Source organism: Ictidomys tridecemlineatus, chromosome 4 (genome assembly GCF_052094955.1).
Source record: "Ictidomys tridecemlineatus isolate mIctTri1 chromosome 4, mIctTri1.hap1, whole genome shotgun sequence".
Taxonomy (NCBI): Eukaryota; Metazoa; Chordata; class Mammalia; order Rodentia; family Sciuridae; genus Ictidomys; species Ictidomys tridecemlineatus.
The window spans coordinates 12,800,031-12,823,666 of record NC_135480.1 but is presented as its reverse complement, the minus strand read 5'-3'; the positions used below and the strand labels follow the sequence as shown (position 1 = coordinate 12,823,666).

General features: G+C 36.8%; 1 protein-coding gene across 6 annotated transcripts in view; it reads right to left on the bottom strand.

Moving 5' to 3' along the window:
• Window positions 1-1,205: 1,205 nt before the first annotated feature.
• The window catches only part of Patl1 (PAT1 homolog 1, processing body mRNA decay factor), a 27,756-nt gene continuing 5,325 nt past the window's right edge, over window positions 1,206-23,636 (bottom strand). For 3 of the 6 annotated variants that reach the window (XM_078045963.1, XM_021730618.3, XM_078045967.1), the window contains exons 3-19: window positions 19,613-19,830; window positions 19,251-19,331; window positions 18,276-18,470; window positions 17,240-17,341; window positions 16,709-16,798; window positions 16,271-16,488; window positions 14,973-15,062; window positions 13,321-13,501; window positions 12,636-12,759; window positions 12,096-12,193; window positions 11,382-11,441; window positions 10,224-10,372; window positions 8,733-8,904; window positions 5,228-5,383; window positions 3,419-3,510; window positions 3,186-3,335; window positions 1,206-2,881 (exon numbers count right to left, since the gene is read on the bottom strand). In XM_078045963.1, coding sequence (XP_077902089.1) covers window positions 2,860-2,881; window positions 3,186-3,335; window positions 3,419-3,510; window positions 5,228-5,383; window positions 8,733-8,904; window positions 10,224-10,372; window positions 11,382-11,441; window positions 12,096-12,193; window positions 12,636-12,759; window positions 13,321-13,501; window positions 14,973-15,062; window positions 16,271-16,488; window positions 16,709-16,798; window positions 17,240-17,341; window positions 18,276-18,470; window positions 19,251-19,331; window positions 19,613-19,830 — 2,198 coding nt within the window. In that variant the 3' untranslated portion in view covers window positions 1,206-2,859. Of the gene's footprint in view, window positions 2,882-3,185; window positions 3,336-3,418; window positions 3,511-5,227; window positions 5,384-6,225; window positions 6,279-8,732; window positions 8,905-10,223; window positions 10,373-11,381; window positions 11,442-12,095; window positions 12,194-12,635; window positions 12,760-13,320; window positions 13,502-14,972; window positions 15,063-16,270; window positions 16,489-16,708; window positions 16,799-17,239; window positions 17,342-18,275; window positions 18,471-19,250; window positions 19,332-19,612; window positions 19,831-23,636 lie in introns of those variants that run through there. The other 3 variants (XM_078045964.1, XM_078045965.1, XM_078045966.1) reach the window with 3 other exon arrangements.

Sequence of the window (23,636 nt, the reverse complement as noted above, 5' to 3'; positions counted from 1 at the left end):
ATTATACAAGCAGGTACCCAATGTTAATTGATCCTCCTTCCTAGTTTTCTGCCTTTCTCCGGTTGTCTGCTGAATCTTTTACCTTGAGCAATTTTAAAGTGTTTTTTTTTTTTTTTTGTATTGAACGTTACAAGAATTTAGTCAAAAAGATCATGTCATCTTCAGACTCCTCAGATTCTCTTTCTTTGTTTCCACTTTCTTCTCCTCAGCTGGGGCACCTGTAGTGGAGGGATCAGGACATCCTACTGGCGCCACACCAGCTGCTGGAGCAGGCCCACCAGTCCTTACATTGCAAACGAAGCTCCTAAATGTTGACTTGGCCAGGACCTTTGCAAACATATCAGGCTAAAAAGTTATCTTGATAATGTTAGAGTAAAAATGATACTAAGTTTGAAACTAAACTTATTATAAAGAACAACTAACCTTTTCCCATCTCCTTTAAAGAGATTAATTTCAGGATATAATATGGTGAGTGTTAAGGGAATACCAACCAAGAGGGCAGCTAAATGCCAAACCGCAGTCTCCAAAAAGTTAACCAAGATACTGTTTAGAGACAGATGGTCTGGAGAAGATTAACTATAGTGAATCTACTAAGTCATGATTCTGTTATGTAGTTAAAATAGATGGGCAGCATTTTGACTGCAAGCATCCTAGGTTTTTGAAGGAAAGTTATCATATGCTTGGGAGGCTGAGGTAGGACTGCAAGTTCAAAGCCAGCCTCAGCAACTTAGCAAGGCCCTAAGCAACTCAACAGACCCTGTCTCTAAATAACACAAAATTGAGCTGGGGATGTGACTCAGTGGTTAAATGCCTCTGGGTTTAATCCTTAGTGCCAAAATCAAACAAAAAAGATATTTAAAGCAGTGTGCAGAGGCATTTATCTCTAATCCCAGTGATTTGGGAGGCTGAGGAAGGAGGATAGTAAGTTTGAGGCCAGGCTTGGAAACTTAGACACTGTCTCAAAACAAAACAAAAAATAAAAAGGTCTGGGGATGTAGTTCAGTGGTAGAGCCCCATGGGTTCAGTATCTAGTACTGGGAGTGGGGGAAATCTGTTTCCCTTACAACAAAAGAGACAAAAACACTACATAATAATATTTTTACAATTCCCCCACATCAAGCAATTTGCCAGTGTATCTATATATGCTAGAAACACATCAAAAATCCATTCAGAAATAACAAAAAAGTACAAATTTAGGCACACAGTTTTTTGAAGTATACAATTTGTTTTTATTTACAATACCCTATAAAAATGTAAATTTAGAAACTTTTATTTTCATTAATTAGAACCAAACAAAAATAAAGCACAGTAAGGAAGAAATAATAATCAAGTATTCACTTGATCAGTTGTGAAGGGAAGGTAGGAAAGGCGCATAGTGGAAATAGTCAGTAGGTGATGGTGGAGGGAAGCTAGGTAATGTCACTGGGGAACAGCTGGTGAAGCCTGGGTTACAGAATGGGAAGAAACGGAGATGAAGAACAAGGACAGCTGGTTATAACAGGATCTTACTGTTGTACAATACATGTATGTGCAAAACGTTTATTCTCTTTAAATGTCACAGCCTGTCCCCCCACTACATTCGAAAAGGTGAGAATGGCATAAAGTAGACTGGAAGGGCATGTAAAATTGATTCAGATTTAATCTTCTTCAGAACTGAAATCTCTAGGGACCAAAACCCTTTATCCTGGTTGATTGCTGAAAGGAAGAAGGGTAAGTGACAAAAGACCATGGCAGGCTGTACCTGTTAAGATTTAAACCCAGGTCCCTGGCTGCCTGGGAACGAGGCTCAGGTGAGATGGACGAGCCAGGACAGCAGTTCTGCCCATGTTGGAGGATAGTGAAGAGCAGAGCAGGCCAAGCTTAGCTTTTGTGGTTACATTTGAAGGTTTCTACCCATGACACCAGATGAAAATGAGGAAAAGAGATGGACAAGCATGGCTTACTGAAGTCACCTCAGGAAGACAGAGTGTGCAAAAAGCTACACTGCTCAAGCAGGCTGTAAGTGAGGAGGATCACCTTGGGTGCTCCTGAATGCACTTGAGGGGACAGGCTCAAGCACACTGTGGTTGTAGCTGGAAAAAGGCTTAACCGTGTGCTGTTTCCATTAGGGTGGACAAAACAAAGAAAATACAGGTGGGGAAGAGGAAAATAACTTCTCAACCTAGAGCTGGGCACCAGCCAATTAAGAAGTATGATCTTATTAAATGTGCCATATACCCTGTATTTATATTAAAACAAATAAGTATTTCCACCAAATTAATTACAAGACGAAATAGAAACAGATTAAAAATATATCAGTTGGTTTGTTTAGAGATGGTATGTGTCAACTAAATATTTTTCAATCTAAAATTCATTCTTTAAGGACCCTCTGGAGATCATATGTATGTATGGGGTATGTGTGTTTCTAGAACTTGATTTCTATTTAGTTGGCTCTCCTACAGTCATATTAATATGGGATAATGAAAAAAGACTTCAATAAGATGAGGGGAAGAATCTTTTGGCAGGCTACAATCTACTTTGAACCGGAGTAGTGGTAGCGGGATCAAGGGAGATATAATTTTTTGTCGCTAGGGCAAAGAAAATGCAAAATTGAGAAGAATTGAGTAAAAGTAGGACATGCAGAATTGTAACACAGAAAGTAAATAAGAAACCAGCATAAGTATCACCCAGCCAAATTTCACAGAGCAATGGGGAAAATACCTGGCATTTAGAGACAACCCCTGTAAACAGGAATCAATCCCACAAGACTTTGCTTTGGGGAATAAGCTACCTTCCCTCCCTCATTAAAAACACTCCATTGGTGATGGCAGCAGTGCAGGTGGCAGCCCAAAGGAGGTACAGGACACATTTGGAGATCTTTTATCGTATCCCCTGAACTAGCCTAAGGGTATAAAAAAAGAGAAAGAAAACTTGTTTATATAAATAAGTTAAAATAGAAAGCAAACTTTTGTATTAAAATTTCTACCTTTTAAAGATTCTCAATAACAAAACACCCAAGACATTGTTTTACTCTTAGTCAACTTCAATGAGGGTACTGCTGCACCCAGTATAGCATCTGTAGATACGTGAATATTTATTTAAAGTCTTTACTCTTTTCCACCAAATTCAGTTTTATCCTCCCCTCTATCATAACTTCTAAAAAGCTAACTTTGTTGACATGTGCAATTAGCCTTTTTAAAACTTACTGCAGTTTTGTCTCCAGCAAGTTCAATTTCTGCCGGTCGACATAGCGAGAAAAAAGGGACACTAGGTTTGTGGGTATAGAGATTGGTTTGGCCAGGGCTGCTTGGGGAATCCGCAGAAGTTCTCGGGTTGCCATGAACATCACCTCCGTCCTGATAGGGAAAACCAAACAACAAGATGAGGGAAAAAAAGATCACCTCAAAAAATTTAAAATAGAGAAATAGTCTGTACTGACCATTGGTTATTTTGCGTTGATTCTGTAGCAGGGTCTGAACTCTGTAAGTCTTCCCCACGGCTCAGGAGGACAAGGAGCAGTGACAGGCCAAACTATGAAAGAAGACAGGGTGTCAAACAAAGCATCCAAACCTTCTCTACGACAATTGATGGGATCCTGGCATTAAATGGGAATAGCACTAAGCCACAATGACCCCACTGCTGTGCTTTTCTGTGAAACCAGGCAGAAAATGGACAACCTTGTGCCAGAAGCCTATGTCCTTTCTCCCCGTTTTGCTTTTGGCACAGCTACAACCAAGCACAGCCTTTGGAAACAGAACATCATGGTGTCAAACATTCTTATCTGTGCCCCACACTGGGGTGAAAGGATGATCCCCCCACTCGCCCATCATGGTTAACATGGGATTTGGCTTTTTTCCTATTTACAAGAACTGAAATGGATTAAAAAGAAAAGTCAAAGTTCATGGAAAATGAAAAAAACATTAAGATTTTTATATAAAGATGTTGGAAAATATGGGGAAATGCACAGAAAAAGTAGATGAGAAAATTTCCTCAGTAAAGGACACTCCTGTTGGAAATAGAAAGGCTTACATAGGATGTTCATAGGAATTTAAAAAATAAAGAAGGGGGCTGGGGATGTGGCTCAAGTGGTAGCGCGCTCGCCTGGCATGCACGGGGCACTGGGTTCAATCCTCAGTACCACATAAAAATAAAGATGTTGTGTCCACCGAAAACTAAAAAATAAGTATTAAAAAATTCTCTCTCTCTTAAGAAAATAAAAAAATAAAGAAGGGATAAACAGATGCATTCATCTTGTTTAGAATTAAAATCTAGCAACATAAGGTTTAGAAACTGAAATATAAAAAAATGTCTTATTTAGTGGCAGTAAAAGAAGGAAACGTAGGTTAAAGGGGCATGAAATGAAAATACAAACAGGGACAAGAAACAGGTTAAATGTGGACAAGAAACAGATTAAATGTAAGAATCACATGATCTATAATGAAACATAAAGGGAAGGATAATCTTGCCTTTCCACAAAATTTCCCTTCATGTTATGGGGGTGGACACTGGGCTATATAATCTTATCTGATCTCACTTTCCTACTGCCTTTACCAAAATTAAAACCAAGAGATCAAATCATATCTCTGATTACTTCAGAAGCCCATCTACATCCCTGAGGCGGTTACTTCTCCTGCTGATGTTTGCCCTTCAGAGTCATGCTTTGGTAGGATTGTAAGTGGAAGGCAGAAAGAGGCCTTGAGACTATTTTTCACCTCTACTGTACAGAGTGCCTGAATGAGTGCCTATTATGTATAGGACACTACATGAAGTACTCAAAACCATCATCTCAATGAAGTACGAGGACAACTCTGTGAAGTCTACATCATCACTTCTACTTTACAGATCAGGAGGAAGCTGCCCTATATTTATTTCTCTAACAAAAGTTCAGTCTTGCTACTAAAGATGACAGAAAAAAAAAAAAAAAAAAGATGGAGCCTGGATCTCTTGAGTCCACTGTGAGCTGACTATACCAGATTTGTTTCTCCAGGAGATACATAAAATCCTACTGTGTTTCAAAAAAGAAAACAAAGCAGCAAAAAATAACAACACTGTTTATCTCTAGCTTAAAAAGTTTAAAACTAACAACACTATTCTTTCTAGCTTTTGTTAGTAGGGTCAACGCAACTTCTGACTAAAGGAAAGAAACCCTTTTGAACAAGTTATCACAGCCATGATAGCCATTGCTTTTAAATCTGTAACTCAAATTTAGATGTTTCACAAAATCTAGGGACACAAAAGGCAAGACCACCTTGTTCTGGAGCACAGCTGCAAGGTGAGGGTTGGAGGGTGCTGGTGCAGCTGCACTTTGAGGTAGGTTCATTAGCTGTTGCAGAAGGCTGGTGACAGTCACTGAAGGAAGATGATAAAGGAGGAGAGAGAAGGGGCTCAATAAACATGGCAGCACCTACAAAAAAATAAACAAAAGTATTACATCTTGTCAACTGTTCTTTAATTACTGGCCATCAGTTGCCATGGACAGAAAGATGCTCAGCAGTATACTCAACCACTTATGGCAAGATTTAAAAAAAAAGAGGTAGCAAGCCCAGTGGATACGACTGAAGTCTCAACAATGGATTCTAAGGTATCTATTGAGAATGTTTTCAATTCAATCTTCACTGGAAATGCCATGACCTGTAACCAAGGGGGCTAAAATTACTTTTCAAATACAAAATTCATATTAATACACCATACTATTATTTTAGTATGAATGTTGAGCTCATTTCACAAACGTCTAAAAGCCTACAATGTGCCAGACACAATGCCCACCCCACCTACCCCCAAAAAAGATGGTAAACAGGTCACACATGGACCCTTAGACATCTGAAGCATAGTGGGGAAGACTGGCAATTTTGATATACTGTAAGAAGCACTCTAAAGTTTAGACTGCTACACAATTACTAGCACTTTCAGACTTAATTTTATCTTATTTATAAAAGCTCAATTAAGAAGTGAACAAATAGTTAACTAATAATTATTAGAGAAACTAAGTGATCAGAAACTCAAAGTGTTCAGAGATACATAGTTAGCAGTTAGAACCACAACCCAATGATGTTGGATTGTAACCTATTCATTTATTCCTTTTTGCCATGTGGCCTAGACTGGAAAAAGTTAAAATACAGCTAATTTTACAACAAAAAAGGAAATCAAGAGCTGAATGTGGTGGCATATGCCTATCATCCTGACTGAGGATCTTAAGTTCGAGGCCAGCCTTAGCAACTTAAGCAAGACTGTTGTAAAAGTGCTTGCCTAGCACACGTGAGGCACTGGGTTCGATCCTCAGCACATTTGTCCACTTGTAACTAAAAAAAAAAAATAAAAATATTAAAACAAAAAAACAAACAAAAAAACCCGGTGATATATTATTTTAAATGGCACCTAAGGATAGAGACTGGGTCACTTTTTGTCATTTAATACTCTATACAAACAAAGCTTTTTAATCATAGATATTTAAATACATACATGAAAGTACAAATAACAGTAATTGTTCATGTAACCACTACCCAACTTCAATAGCCAAATTACAGTATTATCAGTAATAAAATAAACAGATTTTATTAGATCTGTTCCTTCCATATGGTATCATTTCATCTAAAAATACTTACTTCTCTAACAAAATCTCATTATATCAAACAAAATTAAAAATAATTTTAGTATCAGTTAACAGCTACTCAAAATTCCTATTTTTCCATTTGTGTCAACAGTATCTTTTAGCAGCTGATTTATTTTAATTACGATTCAAACAAGATCCATATATTGCATTTTATTGATAAGGTTTAAAAAATAACAGGTCCTTTGCCAGTCTGTATGTCCTCTTCTCATGCTATTTATTGAAAAAAAAAAAACATGTGTGGGGCTGGGGTTGTGGCTCAGTGTGTAATTTGTCCCATTGTTTGAATCTGGCGACTGCATCTCTGTGATGCCACTTAATTGGTTCTGCCATCCAGTATGTCCCCATTAACTGATGTCGATTACAAGTTTGATTAGATTCAGGTTTAATGGTGGGAGGTGGGGCAGAAGAGGGAGGCATGAAGACTGCAGGCATTATGTCAAGAAGCACAGCGCTTAGTGTCCCATTCTTGGTGGTGTTTGCAGTGCATCGCCAGGTTCAGCTGTCAGTATGCTTCAAACAAGTCAAAGGCTTACAAAATGATTATTTTCTGAAGTTCTTCTATAAAGATTTTTATATTACCAACTCTGGTAACCATGACTTTTGGTTATAATAAAAAAGCAGAATAAATGCTTGAGTCTTTCCTTTATTTATCTATTTTTAGGATGAACTGATGGTGTGGCAGTTTCCAAAGAGGACTGGTTTATTTGGTGTCATTATGAATTCATTAAATGAAACACATTTACTACATTCATTCAGTCCACTGTTAATTTTTCTTTCTGATATAAATGATCCCATTTTTAGCTAACAAGAGCCCTTTCAAAGTTAATCTGTGCATCCACAGGACCCTAGTAATCTATTAACTTCTTTGCATTCAGGCACACAATATTTTAGGATTGCCTTAAATTTTCAGGCCCCATACCTGAAACTAGCTATACCTTCATGAAAATAGTTTTGAGAGATGTGGTATACTGCTTTTCAACACACATATGTAAAAACAAGTCTTCCTCACTAGGAGGTAAGCTCCATGAGGACAGTTTTGTATTTCTAGCTCCTAGTACTGGGTGCTGTTATTTCTAAGAAATAAAATAGTGTCTAGTATGTATCTGCCAACTGAGTAAGGCTCTCTCAAACTTGCTCTGGGTAATTATGGCAAGAGCGCCTACTTACAGTGTACATGGTCTAAAATAGCAGTAACTTTTTAGTTTAGTCAACTTATTAGGATAAACCTCAAATCTTTAATTTTTTTTTCCAACCATTTTTCATTCTTAAAATCTTTTAAAAATAAACTTTGTTACCCACTTCACTTTCATAATGATCAGACCTAAACTGCTCATTCACTTCTATAGATGCTAAAATTTTAAGGGTCTACAGAAGGAACAATTTCCAACTGTCAAAGCATACCATTTCTAGTGTATCCTGTCACCATTTGTTTTCTGTGGACTAATTACCCAGACAGGTCTCACTCAGCTTGTGGCTGACTGTGACAGGCTCACCCGAATACCTTTTATTATTCTGAATCTCATACTCATTGATACCAGTCCTTTGTCCTACCTTTCTCAATTTCTTGTTTTGACCTCCTACACCATACTAAATTTGCTAATCTCTTAGATACAGAAGTCCTGATCTATCTTCTATAAATTCTTTTTCCCGGTGGCACTGGTGATTGAATCCAGGGGCACCTTACCACTAGACCACATCCCCAGTCCTTTTTATTTTGACACAGGGTCTTGCTAAGTCACTGAGGCTAGCTTCAAACTTGCAATCTTCCTACCTCAGCCTCCTGAGTTGCTGACATTACAGACATCCAACACTGTACCCAGCCATCCTCTATAAATTCTGATTCAGCATTTGGGGTACAGAGCCAACTTATTTGCTTCCCAATTAGTTCTGACATACACCACATCTTTACAACTGTGTTGTGAATTAAGAAGGAACTACTGATTTCCTCATGTTTTGAGAGATGGTCTGTTCCACTAACTATGGGATTCAAAAAAATACACCTGAATTACTTAAGGTTGTTTTAAACAATCAAATCCTAATGCCAAAGTTTAGACAAAACAACACAAAAAGGAGAAGAGACAAAGAAATTAGATTCCAGAAATCTTATCAACTATGAAAAAAACTGCAAGGAAAGATGTCCCACATGGTGGATCACCTCATCTTGTGCATCCTTCTTGATAAGAAAAGGGAGGTTCCTGGCAGTTGTCATGAGAATGTCAGCTGCTTGCTCTGTGGAGAGGAACGGGAGAATACGGGCAACCATTCTCTTCCCTTTTCGGATACACATGATCTGTACAAAGTGGTCATCGCTTGGCCTACAAGGGAAGAAAAATGTCAATTTTCATTAACAAGAGCAATATAGGAAATCCTCATGTTTTCTCTTCTTAGGTCTTTTTAAAATTAATATGCTGCATTCATTTTCACTCTACAATGACCTGTACTACAAAATAGTGAGAATTACTTCTCCAACTTTAACAAAATAATAAAAAGCAAAATTTCAATTTCACTAATTACATTTTAGAAAAACTTGGTCAAACTACAAGCATTATTACATTAACCCTTAAGTATCGACACAAATATCACATGGCTAATAGAGCAACATGTGAAAATGTATACATAAAAAATAAAACATAATCTGAGTTAATTTTAAAAGTGTTAACAGTTTGCTGACACTTTTCCATGTAAATATACATCAACCACATACATTTTAAGGCTATGTAACATGAAATTTATGGACAAACCACAACTATTCAACCAGTTTCTTGTCAGCCCTAAAAACACCAGAAAAAGTGTGTTGAAAACAAAGTGCTTGTTTTTTAAAAATAATTTTAATGTATATATTTTTAGTTATTGATGGACATTTATTTTATTTATTGATTTATTTATATGTGGTGCTAGGAATTGAACCCAGTGTCTCATACATGCTAGGCAAGTGTTCTACCACTGAGCCACAACCCCAACCCAAGGTGCTTGTACTTATGTTCTGTTTGTGTATCTCTTGGCTTAGAAGAATCCACAACTCTACTGACTGAACAAAGGGAAAGAGAATTACTAGCCAATGTTAAGTATTTGGGATTTATTGAACATTTACCAACAGCAGGATTCTATTCCAGATAATAAATGGAAGAGAGATGACACAGAAAAACAATAAAAGTTACAGAACTTAAGACTCCACTGGAAGATTTACTGGTTTCTACACCATACATATATTCTGTGGAAATTCCAAGGAAATATAAATGTTTATAATCCCCATCTTAATAGAAAATCAAATGAAGATTACATGCTAGTAATCATAAACCACATATAGTCCATAAGCTCAAAACCAAAAATCCAATAGGCCCACCCCACCATTTATCTGTAGTACCTAGCATAATTCCTAGTAGATACTGAATACATATTTGTTGAATAAATGAACTCAGGATAAGAAGACTCCCCATGCTGACCAGCCACCAGCTGTGAAAGATTATGAAATGGCTAATATGAAATCACCTTCTGAGTTTGGACAATAGGTAGATTCTGAGTTTACAGAGATAGCAGGGGAAGGTCCTGAAAAGGCAGAAATGTGTAAAACTCAGTCTGACAGAGAAAGAAGTCCAGGTAGTCGCATGTTTTTCTCAAAGTGCATAAAGCTTACCTCTCTTGCCCGGGCAATTTACCCCTCAAGTTGTCATACATGCTACAGATTTTGTGCTTTCTCTCTTCCATCAGGGCAGGCCGCTCTTCTTCTAAACTTAGGAGATAACGTCTTTCATAATCCTCCACATCAAGAAGTAAACTATAAGTCTAAGGGAGAGACAAAGCAGGCCACAGCATGCTGTGTCAAGATCATCAAGTATCTAATAAACAACTTTACAGTTTCGGACCACCTGACCTGATAAGATCACCATAAACTTCAGATAAAACAAAACAAAAGGTGGTTTTTAAAATACAAGAAAACAGGGTGAAATAACTTAATTCTTCATGTATCATCTTTTATTTCTCCCTGACTTTTAATCTAGCAGATAAATATAGAGTAATGTCATTACACTTTCCAAATTTTCCATATATACAGTGCAGCAACAATAGCACTGTATATATGACATTCTGTTTTACTGCCACAGTGACACTTTGTATTTATAAAAATATTAATAAGAAGTGATTTTACCACTGGGTGCCAGCCTCTGTTCTAAACATTTCATGCTCATGCTCATTCACTGAACACTTGCCACAAGAAAACTATCATAATCATCTTCATTTTTATAGACAAAGAAACTGATGACAGCACAGAAATATTAAATAACTCACTTTCATATCATAGCCTCAGAAATGGAAGATATAATTCATAGCCTAGAAAATATACTCCAGGGCCATCTTCTATGGCTTTGCCACGTGATATTTATGCTTTACACACAAACTATATAATATATTTTCCTTAGCACCCAATGAGTGCCCAATAATTATCTATAAATTGACTTAATTAATCCATAGGAGAAACAATATAAATTTTATTCCCATTTTTACCAGGCTTAGAAAGGTGATCTGCCCAGAAATACTCAGCTCTTAATTGAACAAGTCTGAACAAAAATCCAGTACTTCTAATTTTAACTGCAGGATTCTTTCCATGATGCCATAGGGAAGGTATACCACAATTCTTTCTGTAGTGCTCTGGCACACAATAAGTACTTAATAAGAGTATATTTTTAATTAAATCAAAGAACACTGAGTCATTGCTCACTTCTCTGCTTCTTGGATACACACATACTTGATAGTTCCTTATTTGAAACTAATTATAGCAACAAATTCTAAAACTTACTTTCTCAATTATGACAAGGGTTTTTCTTCTCTTGTCCCGAACCTGCTTTTCTTTTGTCTCCTAAAAAAGACAAGAATATTCAGTGTCTAAGAACTCTGCTAAGAACAATTTTCCAAGTATGCATCTGTAGTTCAATTGTGAAAATATTTTAAGAAAATTTTGATTCTGTGAAAGTTAATAATCTAAAATGACACTAGCACAAAGTTCAGAGTTTATGGACTCAACCAACACACAAACTGAATTTATAGATAGACAAATGGTAATTATAGAATTTTACGGAGGATTAAAATTTCACAGCGAATTTTGAAAACACACAGAAATAGTATTTATTTATTTATTTATTTTTTGTGGTGCTGGAGATTAAACCCAGGGCCTTGTGCGTGGAATATAAGCACTCTACCAACTGAGCTATATCCCCATCCAGAAAATAGTAATTTTTTAAAAATAGCAAACTGGAGTAAATAGATGCTGTTTGCAGACAAACATGCCTAGTCTAGATTCCTGCCTCTTCTGGCCTTCACCGGCTACATGAGAAATGAAGGTGTTATTATTTCAGCATGTCTGTTGAAAACCAGAAGGCCATAATGTGCCAGGTTGTAAGCTCTGGGTTAGACTACAAACAACTCCGTCATGCCTGATCTCATTCCACAATGACTCCAAAGGAACTGGTGACCACCAAGACATTCTTAAATATATAATTCTACAGACACTTACATCATCCTCACCCCGAGATGTCACAACAGCATCGATCATTTTTCGAGGGTTATTCACACTAGAGACAGTAAGTTTCCCCAAAGAACCCTCAAACTGCACTGTAAGGACAAAATAAAAATAAAAATTCCAACAAAATAAAAAATCAGCAATGTAGGCAGGAAGCATTCAAAAATTTTTACTTTTCTGTTCTTTACTCATGGTGTAACAACTTACTACAAAAAAACCTACGTATCCTTTAAAGCAACTCCTTATTACAATCTATCCTTTCTCATTCCTCATCTATTTTAGAAATATCAAAAGCACCCAAGAGGTCATCTGTCAAGCCATACACTTTATGCTCAAATAAAGGCTGATCTTTGCATATATTAAAGGCAATAGTACTTTATAAATTATTTCCAAACCATCCACATGCATAGAACAGCAGGAATGCCCTCTCCTCCCTGCCCCCAGAAGAGGATAAAACAGACAAGTTATCACCTATATTTTATCAAATCAGTGGCATCTCAAATTTCTCTTATCATATAAGGGCCTGCATCTTACCTGGCTTATACGCATGCTCCAGTTTGGCCACCTGAGGGGTGATGAGCTTGGTGCGTTCCTTTTTAGGGCCATCACCTTGCATTTCTTCAGCAGCTGACAGTTTCTCCAGTTTTTCGAAGTAATTCTACCACAAAATGATTTCAGTTGCAACACAAGCACAGACTATGATTGTTCTTTACCATCAAATAATTATTTTACAATAGTGGCAGTAACACAACTTGAACCATAGAAATGTACTTATCTCTAATTTTTGCTAGATTCAAGCTAACATTTACTATATTAAAATTCATAGCATTTGGGCTCGGGTATAGCTCAGTGGTGGAATATATTCTTAGAATGCTTGAGGCCCAGGGTTCAATCCCAAACTGCCCCCTCACCTCTACCATGAAAAAATCCTTAGCCTTCAAAAACTTTAATCAAAGGAAATGTCTTTAGACTGCCAATATACTTAATTGATAGAACCAGATTTCTGAAGCCAAAGAAACTGAAAACACTGGTCTCAGAGCAAACAGCTCAAGAATCTCAAATTATCAACTACTTGAGGACTACCTCAAAAGAAAATTCTACCTCGAACATGTTCCACCTACACCCTCAGCCCAAAGTTATTGACTTTTAATTTAAGTCAATACCCTTTCTAGCCTAAGGGGCCAAAATGTTATTTTCAAAACTAGCACCGAGTATTTACCTGGTAATAAAAATCATCCAGGTAGGGATCAGTGCTTTGCAGCTGCATCATTTGGATTTTAGAGACCCAATCTTTTTCCCGCTGCAACATGAGATTGGCATATGGATCTTTTCGAAGATGATCTTGATGATTGCTCCTGTGACTTCCTCTATCTCCAGCCCCATTGATATTCCGATGCTGACTGAAAAACATGCCACATTCACTCTAAGTAGGCATATTAATTATTAATTAATTAAAGATTATAACGTTACAGGAATCAAACAGGCCAATTAAAAATCAAGTCTTCAAAGGAAAGAGCTATGTAGTACATCCTCAAGGAAATAAAACTATATGAGTAACAAAAGATCTGAGTATCTTACCACATACTAAATACTTTTACTTATGGACTTCTGTATAAACCCTAAAAACCCTATGAAGCAGGTAGTTTTCTTTTCTCCACTTAAGACAACAAACTTACATCTTTGCCAAAAGTGACACTTCATAAGTTTTGCCTGTCTGATCATGTTAAGTGGTTATCTAATTTTAATCTGCATTTTTTTATGAGTGAGTTTGACCATGTTTTCATTTCATAAGCCACTTGTGTTTCTTCTATTTGGAGTTTGTATGTTTCTGCATGGCTTTTGTTATATTAAGGTCTGATATTTTTAATAGTCAAATGTATTAATCTTTCCCTATATAATTTGTACTTTGGAGTATTATTTAATAATCCACACTGGTTTCTTTCTTCTGAACCTGCAAAAATATTCTGGAACATTTCTGAAACTGAGAAGGAATCACACACACTCAAAGAATAATAAAATTGATGGTTGAAGAAACTTCAGAGTTTATTTTTTTCTTTTCTTTCTTGCTTTGCTCATGTTATTCAAGTACTCTACAACTGAGTCACACTCCAAGTCCTTTTTTTATATTTGAGGCAGGTTGTGCATGAAACTATGATCCTCCTGCCTTAAGTCTCCTGAGTAGCTAGGCATGTACCACCATGCCTGGTTTATTCTCCTCATTTTATTTAGATGCCTAATTATGGAATTACTTTATATGAAACTACAAAGGCAAAGGCTTTATCTGTCTTGTGTGCTTTTTTTAAAATCTCCCAAAACCTACCACAGCCCACAATACACAGATGGGAGATATATGTAAATGTATACATTTATATTTGTTGAATAAAAATTAAATAATTTATATAGAAATAAAGAATGACCACTGGGTTCACATTAAGACCCAAATGTGAGGCTGGTCACTACATTTTTTTTCCTCTTTTTAAAATCTTTTATTGATTTGACTTTTAAAATTTTTTTTACATACACGACAGCAGTGGAATGCATTACATGGCCACTACATTTTTAAGATTTAATTCTGAACTGAAAGTCAAAGAAAATGTAGTTAAAGAGAATGCTAAGAACTTGGTAAGGAGTATAAAATACTGGTTTTAAAAAAATTCAGAGCTCAACTTATGATCAGAGTTAGAACAGTTTGGAAATTTGTTGATAAAATCTTAGTAAAGCTAGTGTATCAAAAACATAAAAATGACAGCATTTGTGATATAACTTTACCAGCAAAATCAGCTTCATACTAAGTAAACTAAGAAAGTAAACTAACTTAATAACATTGTTACACTATCCAATAAACCACCAAGGAATACAGTGAGTACTTACTTCCTGTTCTGCTGTTGTCTCTGATGCAAGAGCCGCCGGTGCTGTGGATGAAGGTGAGTTGTGTCTGGTCTAAACATTGGGGCCTGAGATCTAAGAAAAAAATTAAAAAAAAAAAAAAAAAAAGGCCTTTAATTCTGTCATCCTGATGATCTGAAGTTTTCACAAATGCTATCAGAACAGGATAACTTCACATAGGTTCAGTAGGGACTGCCAAGTGTATTCTAAAGAGACTCTAAGTAAAAAAGTCATTTTTTAAAAACCTATCTTCCACAAAGACCAGTTCTCAACTACTAAGAGGATGATCATGAAATCTCAGGAAATTTATTAGTAAAAGCATGTAATTTTCTTTTTGCTCCTGTTAATAGTGTTCTCTCAAGAGGTTTATTTGCCTTAAAAACAAAAACAGAAGTTTCCAAAGAAATTCTGCATCAAGACTGGAACACAGAAGTCTTGCCTGAATCTCTAGCCTGCCAACATATAACATTTCAAACTCAAGAATGCAACTTCAATTTTTAGGTGATTTCTGGCCTGCCCTATAAATTTTTAACTTGCCAGCTTCCACAATCACATTTGCTAATTCCTTAAAATAAAATTAACCCTTTCTCTATTTTTTTTCCTACTAGTTCTATTTTTGAGAACCCTGATAATACAATGTATGTAATAAAAAACAATTTTATCAAAGCAGGAACTTGAACTCCTCTTGTTATAAAATCAGAAGGTAGAAGTAAAAAATGTAGCAGATACCAAGACTTGCCAACTTATCATTATTATTTTTTTAAACTTGTCATTATTCACATCTCTCATCCTTACTTATGATTCTTAAGTGATCAACACCATGTGTGCATATCTTTGTGTTTGTAAAGTGGACATGAAATGAGAAGTAAAAAACTTTAGAATAAAAGGTGAGTAACTTGTAACGTATAAATGTGCACAGGATGCATGATTCTTGATGATGACATAAGAAAGCCTAAACTGTCAAACTCTGACTTGAGGATCTCAAAATATTTCACTTACAAGATACATACATATATGTATGTGTGTGTATGTATATGTGTGTGAGTGTGTGTGTGTGTGTGTGTGTATTTTTGGTGGGACCTAGTGATAAATATCTTTATTTATTTATGTGGTGCTGAGGATTGAACCCAGTGCCTCACAAGTGCAAGGCAGGAGCTCTACCATTGAGCTACAGCCCCAGTCCTCACTTAAAAAATATTAAGAGACTTTTACATTAAAAAACTAAATTGGAATGATCAAGAGACTTAGCTGGTAATGGGTAAACATTGGCATGTTTTATATACCTTAGGTTTTGCAGATGAGGTCCTGGGCCGGGAGGGTGCTGCTGTGGAGGTGGTGTTGCAGGGGGTGGAGCACCAAAGAAGGCACGGAAGCCTGGTGCTGGGGGAAGCATCTGCCCAACTCGTCCTTGCAGCAACTTGGGATTCATGGCAGCAAGAGGACTACCAACAAAACCAGGGACCCGTGCAAACTGGCTGGGAGACATCCGACCAGGCTGTAGCTAAAAAGAGGGACAAGATCTTAAGATTGAGTTAATCTTAAATCAGAAGCAAGCTCACTTTCTTACTGAAAATTGAATACTGTTTCCATCAATAACTTTGTTTTAAAAACTAAAGGCAAAAATAAGAGACAGTGGTGTTTACTAACAAAAACATCTATGTCCTAATGAACCTTAACACAGTAAATGGGTTCTTTATGGATAGAACTAATCACAAGCTTACCTGTGCTCCTCCAAGAAGCTGTGCTCTCTGGAGGGGACTGAGAACCGGAGGAACAGTAGGAGGAAAAGGGTGACCCAGGAGGGAAGAGTTCTAAGGAAAAAAATAAAGTAAGGAAACAATTATATCATGAAACAGGTAAATCAATGTAATAAGGGAACTCAGTAGAAATGCAATATAAACTTAGATTGTAAAATTCTCAAATTGTAGCACACGCTACTGAAGAAATAAAAAGAATAATGCTAGAAATTATGAAACATTATGGCCACATAAAACAAAAAAGAAATTAGAATGAGAGTTGAAGTTTACATGAAACTGGATGTCGAGAAAGAGCTTAGATTTTTAAAGAGTAGTGCTAAGAAACACATAAACTATGTCTTCTGACCAGGGAACTATAAGACCCAGAAATTCAAGGATGGAGATTATAAAATTTAAGTGTTCCATAGGAGACATTAGCACTTCTACGTACTGAATCACACAGGCAGTGACCATAAAGTACATACTTCACATTTGTTAGACTGTAAAGAGACATACCGGGACACTGCAGAGCTGGTTTGGAGACATCCTCTCACCATAGGGAGCAGGATAACGTGGTGGCATCGGGGGCCGAACATGGACAGGCTTCGGACACAGAATCTATTAGGACAAACATATATACAACTACACTCAATGAAATCAGTTTTTCTTCCACCTACACTCCCTCCCCTCAAGTACTGGTAGAGACACAGAACTCAATGCAAAGCCCTACTTCTAAGCAGACTGCTATAACTATGGATTCAAACCCAAAACCTTTGATCACTTCCTCTCACAAATCAAGCAAAATCTGAGGAAGATTTAGCTAATTCTCCAGTTATCCCCACCCTTCCATGCTATCTGAGGGAGATATCAGCAGATATTCTGACTTGCAAATTCTCTCCAAGAGGATGTATTTTGGTAGCAGTGAGGGAGAAGGAATGATAAGAAAGCTGGAGGATTAACTAAGTCCTATTCTGAAGCCTCTGTGATATGGCCGCCATGCTCAGCAATTTCATGATACATTGTGACTCCACCATTTATTTCATAGATAATTGAGCCTAACTAGGCCATACCAACACCACCCTCCCCCCATACCTTCCAAATTGGCCTTCCTTTTCAGCTGCTGGTTTCAGGTGGAGGAAAGTCTATGGAACAGGACTGCACAGGCTCTAGGGAAAGCAGGGATATCTTAAAGGTAAAAAGGGATGTGGACAATGCTGAGTGTTCCCATCCCCCCCAGCTTTCAGTTATCTCTCTGCCAAAGTGTTGGGCAGCCAGTAAAACACTTTAAAAAAGTACATAAGCCCTAAATGTGCTTAACTACCCTTTTCCTCCCCCAATTAAAAGGCAGCAGCAACAACAGCAGCAAAGGCTATTCGGGAATGTGTCTCTTATTTGTACTATCTTCTCTGCTAATTGGCTATAATTGGCTATTTTGCTTTCTAATCTAAAGCCTACCCAAAATCTCCACCCTCCTCCCAGTATCACCTATTTCCCCAATAATTTTGCCCAGATGCCCAATATCCTGGGCTGAGTGCCTGTTAATGAGAGGTACCTGTTGGTTGAAGCTGGGTACAGCCATCTGCTTAGGTGGGGTGCCTATGGGCACAGCTCTAACTGGAGGACTCCCAATGATAGGTGAAGTTGAACGCCTTGGTAATGCTCGCTCAGAAAGATCCCGATCATCTTCTGGGCCCTGTGGGGGCCTCTGAGGCAAAGCATACTCTAATACAGACACTGTAGGCATTTCCTAATGAGGAAGTAGTTAAAAAAAACCCAAACAAACAGAAATTAGCTAACTTGAAATGTTTTAATAACCTCTACAGATGTCAAAAATACTTTTAAAAAAAAATTTTATAATTTATTTATCTATTTATTTACTTTTGGTACAGGGATTGAACCCAAGGGTGCTTAACCACTGAGCCACATCCCTAGCCCTTTTTATTTTTTTGAGTCAGGGTCTCACGAAGTTGCTTAGGGCCTCATTAGTTGCTGAGGTTGGCTTTGAACTCAAGATCCTCCTGCCTCAGCCTCCTATATCACTGAGATTACATGAATGCATCACTGCACCAGCTTTTTTTAAATTCACATATAGAAAAATTCAATCTTTGGTATACAATTTTTTTGAGTTTTGATAAATACATAGAAGAGGTGTTGCCTCCAGAGAACAATTTTATCACTCTGCAAAATCCTCTTCTTTTGTCCCTTTACAGTTAATGTCTTGTGCCACATCTAACCACTGGCAAACCCTGATCTCTTCTCTGTCCCTGTAGTTTTGCCTAGACTTTTAAAATAATTTAAATCATATATTGACAACATGAGTTCCAATGGCTCCCTCTCAATTTTTACCCTAGGGGCTGATAAAGGGCACATCAACAGAGAGAGCCGTCTAAGTACTGGATGCAGTAGTTGACATAATACTGGCAAATGATAAATATCGACATGTTCACAGTAAGGAAAAATGACAACAGGAGCCAACTTAACATTTTATAATACTAGTAATTTTATATAATGAGAAACTTTTTAATACCTGAGCAAGAAGTGGTCCTCGGATTCGCCTCAGAACTTCGGATCCATCCCAGATGCTGGAATTCAGACTTCCTGGTTGAGGCTACCAAACAAACAAATAAAAAACATATATATAAATTCTGCAATACTGTGAGCTCTCTGGGTGACTCATCTGCTATTAGGGAACAAGGGTCCAAGGTTTTTACTGGCAAGTAGTTGACAAGAAATTATAGTGCTCCAGAACACACATTATTCCCCAATTTTATTTCCAGAATTACTATCATCAGTAATTATATTATGAATTTTCTATGGCATAAGTGATAATGGCAAAGCTCAATACTTTAATAGTCGACTATAGTTTTCAAATAAGACTGAAATACTCACTTGCAAAATTGGCCTGGTCTGCACTGCCTGCATAATAGCTGGATCTTCTAGTTCATTTTCAATCACCATCTTAGTGAGCCTTTCTGCCAAATTCTCCTCATGGTCACCCAACAAGTCCATCTCATCCCTTTCTCCATTGCCTGTTTGTTCATTAACTGCCACTGGTAGCTTCTCTTCCAACTCAGCCAGGCGTTCATGTGCTTCCTGCCAATCATCATCTATAAGACAATAGCATGGTATAAGAAATATAGTTCATATCAAAACAAAGGTTTTATATATAAAATTCTTCCTTTAACCAAATGAATAACCCAGCTCCAGAAGATAGACAGAAAATAAAGCTTCCATTTATTTAAAGACATGAAATAAGGTTGAAACAAGGAACACATAAAGTGAGCTTTTCACTATTAAGAACAAAAAATACCATGCCAAGAACAAAATTTGGCTTAATGACTTAAAACATTATCAGTGGTGTCCAAATTACAGTCTGAAATTGATTTCTAAAATGGTGATACAAAGCCAGATACAGTTGCATATGCCTGTATTCCCAGCTACAGGAGCGAGGCTGGGACAGGAGGATTTTAAGTTCGAAGCCAGCCTCATCAACTGAGACTCACCTCAAAATAAAAAGAAAAAGGGATGGGGATGTAGTACAATGGTAAAGTACCATTAAATTCCATCCCTAATACTATAATAAAAAAACAAACTGGCGACACATAAGTATAAGACCACCTGTTGGTTTTGAGATTTTGCAATACTCCACACAAAAACTTCAAAGGAAAGTAAAATCTGTAGTACTAGCTTAACTGTCTCTTAAATTGTAACTGCTATTTTCTTTACCTGATTTTTAAAAAAATTATTTTTTGTATAGATGGACAGAATGCAGGGACCCTCTCTCATATAGCTTTTTCATTAAAGCAGGGGAGAGATAGATAATAGACAATAAAAATAATGAGGAAGTAAATTAGACATTGTATTAGAAGATGCAAAATGTGGGGCTGGGGATGTGGCTCAAGCAGTAGAGCGCTCGCCTGGCATGCATGTGGCCTGGGTTCGATCCTCAGCACCACATACAAACAAAGATGTTGTGTCCGCCGAAAACTAAAAAATAAATATTTAAAAATTCTCTCTCTCTCTCTCTCTCCTCTCCTCTCTCTTAAAAAAAAAAAAGGCCAGCCTGGGCCTGAGATCCTGACTATAAATGAGTTTTATATTTATTTATATAAATAAATAAATATTAAAAAAAAAAGATGCAAAATGCTACAGGAATATGGAAGAAAGGCAAATTGAAAAAAATAGATTTTCACAACAAGAAGTCTGCACTGAGATGACATTTGAGCAGAGACTCAACGAATATGACAATAAGAGGGTAAACAGTCAAATGGAACGGAATGAGCAAGAGGGAAGAGTAGAACAAAATAAAGTCAGAGTCTGGAGGAGGGAGGTTATTCAGGGTCTTCGACTCCACTCCAAAATGGGGCAGAGCTGATGAGTTAACTTTTGAAAGAATCACTAAAGCTACTGAATTAAAAGCAGATTAGAGGAGAAGTGTTGGGGGGAATGCTGGAAGTCAGGTGGCTACTGCAAGGGAGTATCCACTAGCCAAGGGAGAGGGGATGAAACTTTGACCAAAGCCAATCCCTCTTCTATTTTAATTATGTCTTTGCTATTCCTGCACATTGCTATTTGGTCTGCAACACTAACATTGTTTTCTTATTTATTATGCTGATATAGCATTGACATTACTCCCATTACCACACAGACTAAAATCTTGTGAACCCTTAATCAAATTCTCTAGAATGAAAACTCTCACTCCAGTTCTCTTGGATCTAATCATTTTATTCTATTTCTATCATAAAAGCACTACTCACAATTCTGCTTCTTTTAGCATTCAAATGCAGAAACCTCTTTCTCCTCATTAAGTTTTCCAAAATATTTAAATTTTCATTTTAGTTTCATCTCACCTAAACGTGCTACTTTAATGCACATAAATGTACTCTTCTGTATAAGCTATGTACTCTATTCTTACTTTAGTTATATGTCTTGTATATTCTATAAAATTCCACATTCAGGGATAACAGGTAATCCCCTTTGTAGCTAACACAGAAATCTATACTGTCTTCTTTCTGTTTACAAATAAAATACAGATTAAAAAAATTCAAACATCACAATATATGACTTAGAATGTGAAAGTTCTTCATAAAAATTCCACAGCTCTGTTCAGATTTTAAGAATGCAATCTGTAGTTTAACTTGATTCTTCTTGGATATACTTTCAAGCATGCATACGTGTATACACATATAACTGTTGAAAATATTATCTCATTCTTTTAAACATATATGTAAGATTGCATTCTATTGATGAACTGAATTGTAATTTATTCCCTACTGAAAAACCATCTGGATGATTTGCAACTTTTTACTATAACAATCAATACCATAAATAACCTTATACATACCACAGCATCTCAAATGAATATTTAAGTAGGCTAATTCCTCTTCAGGGCAGACTAAGCATTTAAAATTTGCTATTTTTATAATATAATAATATATCACATACATAACCCTAGTGATCCAAAAAGCAAGGGAAGTGAGATTTCAAATTTACAATTGTGTTATCCCAGGATCCACTGTCTGCTCTTTGGCCAATGTGATATACAATATAGGAGCTATGGTAAGGGGTTTCTTAAATAGGGATCACTTTGCCATTTCTGTGATAAAGGGTGTGGGCAAGAGTCACAAAATATCCCTATCTAAGCCTCTAAGACATGTGTTTTCATTCTTATGTGGAAGTCTTTCCCACCCAAAAGCTTCCTCTTACAAAGTGCTTAGTCAGGTGGCACTCTTCCTCTGAAATTTCCTCTTACAGAAAAGAACTTGAAGTAATCACTTTATTATAATGGTCTCAATAAACATACCTAGATGTGCTTAAAAAAGGAAAAATCCATTTTAGATGAAAATTATAGTACTAATTTAAATGACCAGTCATCTGAAACGTTCTTAAGGAATAGTGTAATAAATAACTGATTGTAAGTTTAATATTGGTGTCATCCTTGCTAAAAAAAAAAAAAAAAGTAAGCTGAAAAAGGATAAATTTTTCTTTGAAATGTAACTGCTATGCCAAGAAGAGTGGGGAGTCTATAATCCTGAATTCAGGATTAAAACAATATATATTTTTAAGTTTCCCAAATTTAAAACATTAATTTGTTAATGGATTAGTTTTAATGTAGTAGAGTTCTAAATTACACTTGGTAGCTACTCCCCATATTCATATTTGCTAACTTTACCAGATTCTACCAAATAATTTATTTGCACTTAAAAATAACATTTAAAAATAGTCTAAATAGTCATGTTCTGTAAGAATGGACATATTGTGAACTGACTACTGCTTTTTTTTGGTACTGGGGATTGAACTCAGGGGCACTCAACCACTCAGCCACATCCCCAACCCCATTTTTTTTTGGGGGGGGAGGGGGTACCAGGGATGAAACTCAGGGGCGCTCAACCACTCTGCCACATCCCCAGCCCAAGTTTTGCATTTTATTAGAGACAGGGTCTCACCGAAATTACTTAGCTCCTTGCTGTTGCTGAGGCTGGCTTTGAACTAGTGATCCCTCTGTCTCAGCCTCCGGAGCTGCTGGGATTACAGGAGTGTACCACCATGCCTGGTGACTGTTGGCATTTTAAACATGGATGCAAAGGAATCTATGCCATAAAACATTGCCAACATATTTTTGGTTTTTCTTGTTCTTATGAAAAAAATCAGGAGAGGACTCATGCCCTTAGTGTGAAAGAATATATCACTGTTACTTCTGCAAATGACCTAAAAATATAGTTACTTAGATATGCCAACACTTGACCTTATTGCATCATTGGTTAAAAGGCTAAAGTGTAGGCAAAAGAACAGCAGAGAAATGAAGGAAAAGGAGCATCTGTATTCTTCCAACTAATGACCCTGTGTTGTGATGTGGGCTACTGAACTCCACGCTGCTTTTTCAAACACTTATACTTTAATGCCCCCCAGGCCT